Consider the following 12,687-nt stretch of genomic DNA (forward strand, 5'->3'; position numbering starts at 1 on the left):
GAGCCTGCTATCCTACTGCAATCTATGGCCGCCAGGCCCACTGCTGTCCTGGGATGTTCCGTCCCCATCATGCTGGGGGTGCCCTTTATTATCTAGCCTGCGGTGGAGCCCCGTTCTCTCTCCCTTATTTTATTCGCTTCTTTTGGAGGAGCACATCTTCCAGTGCTTTTTTGGGAAGGCGTCACCTCACATTGATGGAACTGTCTGTACCCCACCTCCGCTGTTAAGAGAGAGCTTGCTTGCATTTAGAATTCTGGCTGCATCCTTTCTTCCTTCAGATGTTTCCAAGCTTCGCTCCTTGTCTCTTAGCCTCTGTGTGTGTGCTAGAGAGTGAGACAATGGATGCCTTTCTCATTCCTGAGCCTTTCCATGTGAGCTGGTTTGCCCCATCCCTTCTGGAAGCTTTTTAGGACTTTTTTTTGGTCCCAAATGATCTGTTTCACCATGGCATTTCCTGTGTGGATCTTTCTCCTTCCATCATGCTGGGTACTGGGTGGGCGCTCTCTACCTGCAAATTCATGTCTTTCAGTTCTGGCACCATTTCAGGGACCATTGTTTCATTAGTAACTGTCTTCTGTTTCCCCTTTTCTTTCTGAAACTCCTACTGGTCATTGTTGGAATCCAAGAACAAGAAACATGAAGAAAAATACATTGATACATCATAATTTCCAAAACCAAATGGAGGACTAATAGTTCTCGATCTCAAAACTTACTACAAAGCAACAATAATCAGAACAGTTTGGCACTGACATAAGGACAGACATACAGACCAATGGAACAGAATGGAGAGTCCAGAAATAAACCCATACATCTATTTGACACTAGTCCTTACATCTGGTCATTTGGGTTGTCTAAATCTTGCTATCTGGTAGATGCTTCAGGATGGACTCATGGGAACAATATTCCCTGCATTCATCCATGCTTTTAATAGTGTGCCCATGCCTTTTATACTTGAAAAACAGTTTTTCTGGATGTAAAATCTTTGGTTTACATTTCTCCCCCCCTTGACTATAATAATATATTACTCAGTTTTCTTTTGGCATAAACTATTGTTGTTAGAGAGTCTAATGATAATTTAATTTTTGTCTTTTAAGTCACTTGCTATAAGTCTATAAGTCCAAATGGGGGATGTGGGTTTTTTTTTTTAAGTCTTCAAAATCCTGTAATTTTACTAGACTATGTCTTTGTATTTATTGTTTTGGGTCAGTTTCTCAGGTACATGGTGTACTCCTTTGATCATCTTTTTATTTTAGGGAAGTTTTCTTTAATGTTTTATTTGTTCTGGTCCTTTGCTTTGGTTTTCTTCTTCAGAGACTTCTATTACCTCCATGTTCAATCTTTGCCTATCTTCCATATTTATTAATTTCTCTTGAATCCTTTTTACCTCTTCATTTCTTTTTGATTTAAAAAATGTCCCTCCTTTTTATTTTTTATAAATTTATTTATTTATTGGCTGTGTTGGGTCTTCATTGCTGCACATGGGCTTTCTCTAGTTGCAGCAAGTGGGGGTTACTCTTAGTTGTGGTGCACGGGCTTCTCATTGCAGTGATTTCTCTTGTTGTGGAGCACAGGCTCTAGGTGCACGGGCTTCAGTAGTTGTGGCACATGGGCTCATTAGTTGTGGCTTGCAGGCTCTAGAGCACAGGCTCAGCAGTTGTGGTGCACAGACTTAGTTGCTCCACAGCATGTGGTATCTTCTCGGACCAGGGCTTGAACCCATGTCCCCTGCATTGGCAGGTGGATTCTTAACCACTGCACCACCAGGGAAGTCCCTGTCCCTCCTTTTTAGATTCTATTTTTCTCAGTGTATGAAATGTCTCATTCATTTGCTCCTCTAGTCCTTCAGTCTAATCTTCATTTCCAAAATGATTTTTCTTCTACTTCAAATTCTTTGCTGAATTCTGTGACATAATTTTAAAGTTTTTGAAAATTCAGATATATCTTTTTCTCTCACATCTTCTGTAATTTTCTCAATGTCCTTTAGCTTATTTTGAAAGAGTGTGTTACAGTTTCGATCTATTTTCTGGGTGTGTCTTTCTGGCATGCTTTAATTTTCTGTTGGAATGTTATTCTGCTCCTTATTCTCTTTTCTTATTATAGTGACTTTGAATGTGATTTAAAGTGAATATTTTTTTGTTCCTCATTTCTCAGTAAAATTAGTTTTTCTAACCTTGAGAGGGTGATACATCTAGGATATCCCCCCTAATCCACAGGGCTTCCTCCTCTATTGTTTTAGTGTAGTGTTGCTTTCTGAGATTTCCTGATTCTTTTGTTCCTTCCCCCAACCTTTACCTGAACCTTCTCTTTTCTTCTTTGCTATTGTCTCTACCTTGCTCATATCTGATTCTATTCCCACTGTTTCTTCTCAGAACTGGATCCTCTTCTTAAAGGAAACACTGCCTGGTTGGTTTCCAGTGTACAAATAGGCTCAGATTTCTCCATCCTCTCCTGACCTTACTGCAGGCTCCTTGAATTTACCAGCTCTTAGAGAAGGCAAATCCTTCCCAGTTTCAGCTGCTGTTCTCAACTACCTGCACCCCCCACAATCCCCCAAAGCTTTCCAGGGAATACCTGCTGCTGGTTTCTTTCTGTTTTACTTATGTCCATCAGGAAAGTCATTGTTTTCCTCTGAGTCTTTCTACACAGACATGGATGAGACCCAGGCTTATGGCTAGTGATGGCTTGTTCCTGTGTACTTACATTTGGGTTCATGGAATACCTTGTCACCTCATTTTGTTGCAAATGTTGTCCATGAGTTTTGGTTTTTCTATCTAGTTGCTCTGTCTGCTTTTATATAGAGACTCAGGGAGATTCAGACACTAAGGCACCACCTCCATGATACTGTATAGCGTGATTGGACCATAATTTATTTAAGAATTGCTTTGTGGATGATGATTCACATATGTCTTTGGAAACAATGCTATGACAAACATCCTTGTGCATTTATCTTTATATTCTGGTATTTTCTTCTCTGTATTATGGAGTTCCACAAGTGGGATTCTAGTGCCGAAAGATATATTTTACCCTTTTATAAATTTTACCAAGCTACTTTCAAAAACAATTGTAGCAATTTACCCCAAATAGCAAGTATGCCAGAGCTCATTTCTCAACATGGTCACCAGAACTGGGTATTAGCAGGTTTTGCTCCCTGATGGGTCAAAAGTGATATCGTGCTGTTTCAGTTTGTTTTTACCAGCCTACTAGTGTATGTGAACATATTTTCCTATATTTATTGGACTTGGTACTTTTTTCTTTTTTGATTTGCTGTTTCATAAGCTTTGCCCCAAATTCTTTTAGGTTGTTTATCTTTTCATACTAATTGGTAGAAACACTTTAGGCAACTGGAAAGTGAAGCTTTTTTTCTTGATGTGCATAAATATTCCCCCATCAATTTTAACTTTAAGATATCTTTTTTCAAAAAAATTTTATTTATTTATTTACTGGCTGTTTTGGGTCTTCATTGCTGCTCATGGGCTTTCTCTAGTTGCAGCAAGCGGGGACTACTCTTCATTGTGGTGCGTGGGCTCACAGTGACTTCTCTTGTTGTGGAGCATGGGCTCTAGGCGCATGGGCTTCAGTAGTTGTGGCACACAGGCTCAACAATTGTGGCTCACAGGCTCTAGAGTGCAGGCTCAGGAGTTGTGGCGCATGGGCTTAGTTGTTCTGAGGCATGTGGGATCTTCCTGGAGCAGGAATCAAACCAGTGTCCCCTGCATTGGCAGGCGGATTCTTAACCACTGCGCCACCTAGGAAGTCCCAAGACATCTTTTGATACACAGAAATATTTGACTTTTAGTTAGATGTCTTTTATGTTATGGACTTCTTATTTTATTAAAAGTTGTAATTCTCACCATAATATCATACACATATTCCCTTAATTTTAATTGTTTTGTCATTTTGTATTACTGCTCATATTTTAAATTCATTTGGATTTATTTTCTATGTGGGAAGAAGTATTTTAATGCTCTTTCTATTATATCATGGAAAATTCACTTGAATTCTCTGAGCCTCACTTTCCTAATCTGTAAAGTGGGTATAATAATATCTACCTCATAGGGATGCTTTAAGGATAAAGATGAAATATACCAGTGCACATTTCTAGGCACATGGTAGGCACTCCATAAATACTGGATATTATTTTGTGAGCTAGTGCAGTGGGAAGAATGATACAAGTTACTCAAATTATCTAAGACTGAGTTTCATAAGTTAAAAAATAGTCTTTCTTATAGTTGCTGTGAAATTAATGAGAAAATATGCAAAGCTTATAGCATATATCAGGTAACCAATGTGTGGTAACTATTCCATTGTTCTGATTTCCACTATTACTACTACTATTGTTGGCAATATTATTGCCACCCATACCCCAATTCCAGAAGACATTGAAGAAACTTACCAGTTAGGAGTCAGTACACCTGGGTTTTCTAGGTTCTGTCACTGACTGGCTATGTGCTCACAGATGACTCATCTGAGTTTCCATTTCTTTGTATATATACAGTGAAGAGATGGTCTAGGTCAAAAGTCACAGCTAAACTGCTGGTTTTACCACCAAGCACAATAACTGCCTATTACATTCGTGTTTTAAAAATGATGTGGAAACCCAACATATTATCAGACAAAATATGTCTGTGAGCTTCTAGTTTGCCATTCTGGATGAAGATATTTGAGGTTTGGACTTGAAATAAATTAAGATGTAAATTAAACTAATTTGGAAATGACAGTTATTATACTAAATTATTTTTTTTTAATGTGACTTTCTAAAATTTTTCTTCTCAAGTCTTACTTTAAAAGCCTCCATTTTATTAGATGTATATATAGTAAAAAAATATATATATATATAAAGGGAATAAACATATAAAAAGGTGTTCAGTTTTTCCCTATCATCTAAGGACAATATTTTTGGGGGGATGTTTATTTCTACAAGATGTGAATGGCAGAAACAAACAATTTAGTTATTCTAGACCAATTTCTTAGCTTATAACATTTTACTTTGATCTTTCTAGGAGTCTTGATGAATAATATATCAGGTTTTAAGAAGGAATAGGATATAACGCACTTAAATTCTATACTACTAGAGTTGCTACTAAAAATCTGTAAGAGAGAATATCTTCAACATCACAAAAACCAACTACTTTTTGAAAAGCCTACAGTATATATAGTAGGATTGTGTTGAAGAAGAAACCATTCCCCTTTGAATAATGACAATGTTGGGACTGCAAAAGAAAGTTTGAAGTTATCCTTAACGATACTCTCTTACTTGAAAATTGAATATGGAAGGAGAAAAATAGTGTGTCATTAGGAACCCATTTAGGATGGCTCTGCCTTCTGTATCTTACATAAGGTGACACGATCACACCACGGAATTGCACACTTGACCTGCCACTGGATCAAGGCCCACATGTGCCTCTTCAGTGATTCGTTGATATTATACTAAATTGTCACCAGGAAGAGACACTGTCTCAGGGAAGGTCAAATCTGAGGCATAGGGACTAAAAGCATGTAGCTGCGTAGACACATGTCCTGATGGGGAATTGACATGCTCTCCTGTTTTAGCTATGTAAAATTATGAAAGCAGTGATTGCGTATAAACATTTTCCAACAAAATATTCTAAACCCACCGAAGTATTCTGCACGTATGACACCTGAGATTTGTAGACTATTTTACAATTCTGGAAGGCTATGTGACCATGAGCCTTCAGAATAAAGATAAGCTTAAAGACATTTTAAATATTATCTTGTTTCCTGTGAAAAAAGTAAGAACAAAGCAAGTCCAAATTTCACCAAATGAGGCACCAAATATTTACCTAAGAGTTGGGATAGTGGGTATCATTGGATACAGTAGCCAGCACATATAGGTATGTATACTTGGAGATTACTTTAAAGTAAGGAAATGTACTGTAGGCAAATATTGGAATCCAATATACCAGCTTTCCCTGACTCCTACCCTACTTTGCTCTTGGAGCCTTGTTGTGGTCCCTGCCTTTGCTCTTCAATATTCATTTAGAGAAGGGAGCTCTATTTTGATGGTAGGGACAAATTGAGAGCACTGGTCCTCTTTTGGGGTCTCACTCTGACAGATCAGAGATGCTCCAGTGCTTAGCCTACCAGTCAAATTTGGTGCTTAGTCTATCACCATCACCATCACTACCACTACCAGCCTTACCACCATCACCACCATCATTACCACCAACCTCGCTACCATCTCCACCACCATCCTCACCATCACCACCACCACCATCATCTCTATCACCACCACCACCATCATCAGCAACATCACCATCGCCACTACCACTACCATCAGCAGCAGCACCACCAGTATTATTAATTCTCACCTTGACGATCGCAGTGTCTTTCAAACTAGCTTCTCTGCTTCTGGCTTCTTTCTCATCCTCTCCTATCTTTCTTACATTTTTTTGCTAAATTAATTATCCTCCATCAAAGTTCTAATCATGTCTCTTGCCTGCTTAAAAGCTGAAGTTTTAATTAATTTTCAATCAGTCGCATTCCTAATGAATAAAGTCCAGTCCCCTGGGCCCTGCATGGAAGGCCATGCACAAAAAAATGTCTCCAGGATAAAATTCAGAACAGATTTCCCATTGCTATAAGTATTCTGAGCTCCAACCACACGAGAGCATTCATTATTCTCTGAATGTGCTTTAGGCCAGCATTTTCAAAGTTCAGATATATACTACTTTAATAAATATTTCTTTATTAATGTATTTCTTTATTAGAATCACTTGGAATATTTGTTAAAATGCATATTCCTAGACCCCATGCCTAGAAGCTCTCTCTTTATTTTTTTAAAAATATTCATTTATTTATTTATTCTTATTTATTGGCTGCATTGGGTCTTCATTGCTGTGCAAGGGCTTTCTGTAGTTGCAGAGAGCGGAGGCTACTCTTCATTGCAGTGCACAGGCTTCATATTGCGGTGCCTTTTCTTGTTGCGGAGCATGGGCTCTAGGTGTGCGGGCTAAGTAGTTGTGGCTTGCGGGCTCTAGAGCACAGGCTCAGTAGTTGTGGCTCACAGGCTGAGTTGCTCTGTGGCATGTGGAATCTTCCCCGATCAGGGCTCGAACCTATGTCCCCTGCATTGGCAGGTGGATTCTTTTTTTTTTTTTTTTTGGATTTTATTTTATTTAATTTATTTTATTTTTTATTTTTTTTTTGGGGGGGGTACACCAGGTTCAATCATCTGTTTTTATACACATATGCCCGTATTCCCTCCCTTCCTTGACTCCCCCCCCTCGAGTCCCCCCCACCCTCCCTGCCCCAGTCCTCTAAGGCATCTTCCATCCTCGAGTTGGACTCCCTTTGTTATACAACAACTTCCCACTGACTCTTTTATTATTATTTTATTTTATTTTTTTGGGGGGTACACCAGGTTCAATCAACTGTTTTCATACACATATCCCCATATTCCCTCCCTTCCTTGACGCCCCCCCCTCGATTCCCCCCCACCCTCCCTGCCCCAGTCCTCTAAGGCATCTGCCATCCTCGAGTTGGACTCCCTTTGTTATACAACAACTTCCCACTGACTCTTTTACAGTTGGTAGTATATATATGTCTGTGCTACTCTCTCGCTTCGTCTCAGTTTCCCCTTCACCCCCCGCCCCCTCCCATACCTCGAGTTCTCCAGTCCATTCTCTGTATCTGCTTCCTTGTTCTTGTCACTGAGTTCATCAGTACCATTTTTAGATTCCGTATATGTGAGTTAGCATACAATATTTGTCCTTCTCTTTCTGACTTACTTCACTCTGTATGACAGATTGTAGTTCTATCCACCTCATTACATATAGCTCCATCTCATCCCTTTTTATAGCTGAGTAATATTCCATTGTATATATATGCCACATCTTCTGTATCCATTCATTTGTTGATGGGCATTTAGGTTGCTTCCATGTCCTGGCTATTGTAAAGAGTGCTGCAATAAACATTATGGTACAAGTTTCTTTTGGGATTATGGTTTTCTTTGGGTATATGCCCAGAAGTGGGATTACTGGATCATATGGTAGTTCTATTTGTAGTTTTTTAAGGAACCTCCAAACTGTTTTCCATAGTGGCTGTACCAACTTACAGTCCCACCAACAGTGCAGGAGAGTTCCCTTTTCTCCACACCCTCTCCAACATTTGTTGTTTCCAGACTTTGTGATGATGGCCATTCTGATTGGTGTGAAGTGATACCTCATTGTGGCTTTGACTTGGCAGGTGGATTCTTAACCACTGCACCACCAGCGAAGCCCTGAAGGTCTCTCTTTGGAATCCTGGGTGCTGAACTTCGTTTTCTCATTCGATGTGGGATTTTGTTGACAATTTTGTGATCACAAAGAAAGTCCCATTTAACTTCCGATTACTTATATATCTTACAGGGTGTTTATAAGGACTAATACTATGAAAATATAAAGCAGTTGGCATAGTGCCTGACCCAATAAAGTATGACCTAGGTTCGACCCTCCCTAGAGCTGAGGCAGCTTAACCGTCTCACATACTCTCTGAGACCGTCAGTGGGAGGCACTGAGAAGCTTTAGCTGAATATTTCAGATGCAGCATTAAGACACCTTTACTGAGTCTTCATTCCCAGTTCTGGGTACCCACTTCTTAGAAGTAGGATTGTGTCTTATAACCAAGACACAGTATTCACCCAGTTGGGGTAAACAGATCGTATCTCGTTTCCCGTGCCTGGGTTCCTGTCTCGATGACCCGCTTAATACTTTGATGATTAGACACTGCCTTGGTTTTGCCAACGATGTCTACCCTGTCCTTCTAGCCTTCAAATGTCTCTTTACAACTGAAGCCTCATCCATCAACTGTTTAATGACTAATATGCTGGTGCTGTCTGACTGCTCATGAATTTCCAAGGACTCCCCCCACATGCGTTATCCACCTGCAGAGGACCTCTCCCCTGCTGCTAGACTGTTGGTACCAAGAGCCTTCTGTGGCCAAACACAGGCAGTGTTTAGACCGGACCCCCAGCCTGACCCATCAGCATCACTCGGGGCGGGGGGGGGGGGGAATGTGTGTCAACCTCCTCATGTCACGCCCTCTGGGTTTCCGCCAACCCTCGTGCAGTTCACAGCTGCGGCCACAGGGCTCACCTGACTGATGGTGCTCATGGCTCGCATGTAGCTCTCATTCCTGGAGCGGAACTTTGGCGACGTGAGCAGGCCCGCAGGGTCAAGGCTGTCTAGGCTTCGGTTGATGGAGACCTCACTGACTGCCCTCAGGTAACTGTGACTCCGGATCTGGAGTTTGGGGGAGTGCTCATTGGAAATCCTGGAAGAAAACACAAAAAGTGTGCATTTAGTCCTGTTCCAACGTGCAGGCAGTAGCAAGACAGGGCAGTGCTGTGACTGACGTGGCACCCTGCATACCGGGCGAAATAATAGAGAAGCTCTCCCTTGGTTGCTAAAGTCCCCCGTGGGGTCTTGGAAAGAAAGCTTGTGATGGGAAATCATTGAGATCTGATCACATTAGAGAGCAATTAGAATTCTTGCAGCCCAGGAAATAATTTCCTCAATCACATCTTCCTAGACATCCTGAGGAGGGACAGTAGAGCTGCCACTGCCCTGCCCCAGAATTCTGCCCCGTGCAATTTGCCAGCTTTTCCAGTCATTAAAAATGCTCATATCTCTAACTCGATATCCAAAGACAAGTCTTTACATATTTTATACCCTTTAGATTTTTTCCAAGATGCACTTTAAAATTATAAAAGTAGAAATTGCTCTTTGCAAAAAGCCAAGCTATCCATAGGTACTGAAAACAGAAAGTGGGTCTCCCACTCCCCTTGTTCCTGTTCCAGAATTCCACTCCCCTGAACGAACTACCCAGAGCAGCTCAGTGTATATCCTTCCTTACCCTTTCTATACACACAAACAATTTTTTTTAGTAATTTAAAACAATTGTTATTGAAATATAGTTGATTTACAATGTTGTGTTAGTTTCAGGTGTACAGCAAAGTGATTCAGTTATACATATATATCTATTCTTTTTCATATTCTTTTCCATTATATGTTATTACAAGATATTGAATATAGTTCCCTGTGCTATACAGTAGGACTTTCTTTATCTATTTTATATATAGTAGTTTGTATGTTTTAATCCCAAACTCCTAATTTATCCCCCCTCGCCCTCTTTCCCCTTTGGTAACCATAAGTTTGTTTTCTATGCCGGTGTTTTATAGTAATTTTTAAAGTTTGTTTTCCCATGGGATTCAGGGTAATTTTTCTTTCATTATTAAATTAAAAATTTTTTTTTGCTGTAATATTGCATGCAATTAAAAATTAAAGTTGGTAAGTAGAAAGATGTAGGCCCAATATAGCTGCTATTATTTATCATTATGATAGCCAATGAAATTAGGAAAAAAAAAAGAAATAGGGAATATAAATATTGCGAAGAAAGAGATACACTTTGAGTATTTACAGATTATACAATTATCTGGAAGATAAAAGAAAATCAACGGAAAAACTATTAGAACTAATAAGAGTGATTCACATACAGGGTAAAAATAGAGAAATCAATAGTTTTTCTATATACTGCCACCACCACAGAAATTTTAATTTACAAATCCCACTCAAAATGGCAAAATATTATAAAATAAGTAGAAATTACACCAGAAATTTTTGAAAAAAGTGATAAAAATTTATGGAAGGCAATAAACAAGGCCTAAATAAAAAAGGAAAACAATTTTTCTGGATGGAAAACTCAATATTGTAAAAATTAATCTATAAATTTCATACTAAAAGCTGATAATTTGATTAATGGCCACTTTTTGCAACTACACTGAAGGAGGGGACAAATTAGAATACATCTAGAATGTAACATCAAAAGGAAACCTCTTATGTATTTTACTACCACAAAAGAGAAACTGATTGTTTTAGCACTTTTCCCTGTGGATCCTGCAAGTAGCTGCCAAACACAAAAATATCTCTGCCAGGTCAAGCAAATATTCTCCATGTGTTATGCACCATTAGGGAGATTCACCATGGACCACTTTATAACTGCCCACGCCAAAAATCCCAACCAAAATACAAATAAACTGAAGAATAAATTTTCCCTTTGAGATCTCTTTTAGGAAAAGAGAGCCTCAGCTAGAAGCATTTATAGCCTAAAGTTCACTTTCGCACAGAACTTGAGAGATGACAAATGTGTTTCTTTGGCTATTTTGTAACCTGACCCAGCACAATGATACTGCCAACATAAATGATGCTGCTCTTTTAAGCCGTTATCAGGGCAGCATTGGGGGTGGCTGTTTCATAAATGGTCTCCATTCAAAAGAAGAAGTAGAAACCCAGTGTTTTGAAAAATGAGTGTCTATCTGCTGGCTGAGATGGAGAAATGAAGTATCATTGAAACAATTCTTCACCCTGGTCACTTGTTATGAAATAAGGCATAATTCCCAAATTCCAAACTGAAAAATCATTCAGAAGAGATTGAATAGTTTTACTTGGTAAGTCATTCCTGATAAAACAACGCATACTTTAATGATACACTGAATATAAGGAAACAAACTCTTTTATCTTGTCCACTTAGAGAGCAGAGCCCATAGATGTCAACATAAAGAGTACAGTATGTACATGTGCTCCTGATGCCAGGACACTCATGACAGAAACATGACTTTCTTTTATGAGAATGCAGTGAGCACTTTATTTTCACTTCAAGAGGAAACTGATTTGCTAGGAAGAAAAGGAGTGTGCATATTCAGAAATATTAGCTCTCATGTTAGACTAATTATTTATCGATGTTAGCCTACTCAAATGACATCCATCATTTTTCACTTTTTCCCTAAATGGCTTATGCTGAGTTAACCTTTCATGGCGAATCCCAACTGAACTGAGATTTTGGGCTGGTTGATCCCCATTCACTACCATGTCCTTTAACTGCATCCAAAGATGGGACACCCTTAGGTGGCGGTGGGGCAGCTAGACAAAAGAGCTTGGCCAGTGTATCAGTAAGGTTGCCACTGCAAAAAGAGAAGATGCAATAATACTTGGAACACAACATTTTAAAACATTTTATTTTATTGAAGTAGTTTTTTTAATGTTTTAAAATATTTTTATTGGAATATAGTTGATTTACCACAATGTAAAAGAATAGTGATAATAACCTATATGAAGTATAGTTGATTTACAATGTGTTAATTTCTGCTGTACAATAAAGTAATTCAGTTATACATACACACACGCATGCATATATATATATATGTATTTATTTTTTCGTATTCTTTTCCATTATGGTTTATCACAGGATTTGAATATAGTTCCTGTGCTATACAGTAGGGCCTTGTTGTTTATCCATTCTATGCATAATAGTTTGCCTGTGTTAACCCCAAACTCCCAATCCACCTCTCCCCGCCTACCTTCTCCCTTGGCAACCACAAGTCTGTTCTCTGTCCAGGAACACAACATTTTAAATCAATGTCCCCAAAGAGAGAATGATTAACCCTATAATATATCACTAAAATTATAACTGCACAAGATGAATAAACTCTGGGGATCTAATGTACAGCATGGTGACTAGAGTTAATAATACTGCGTGGCTTACTTGAAATTTGCTAAGAGAGTAGAACTTCAGTGTTCTCACCATACATACAGAGAAGGTGAGGTGATGGAGGTAATAATTAACCTGATTGTGGTAATCATTTCAGAAACATGCAGTCAAACTATCACATTGTACACTTGAAATATGTATAAT

General features: G+C 39.0%; 1 protein-coding gene across 14 annotated transcripts in view; it reads right to left on the reverse strand.

Moving 5' to 3' along the window:
* DLGAP1 (DLG associated protein 1) overlaps window positions 1–12,687 on the reverse strand; it is a 312,230-nt gene that overhangs the window by 163,684 nt on the left and 135,859 nt on the right. For all 14 annotated transcript variants that reach the window (XM_057699892.1, XM_057699894.1, XM_057699905.1 and 11 more), the window contains one exon: window positions 9,093–9,270. In XM_057699892.1, coding sequence (XP_057555875.1) covers window positions 9,093–9,270 — 178 coding nt within the window. The remainder of the gene's footprint in view (window positions 1–9,092; window positions 9,271–12,687) is intronic.

Source organism: Hippopotamus amphibius, chromosome 11 (assembly GCF_030028045.1).
Source record: "Hippopotamus amphibius kiboko isolate mHipAmp2 chromosome 11, mHipAmp2.hap2, whole genome shotgun sequence".
NCBI lineage: Eukaryota > Metazoa > Chordata > Mammalia > Artiodactyla > Hippopotamidae > Hippopotamus > Hippopotamus amphibius.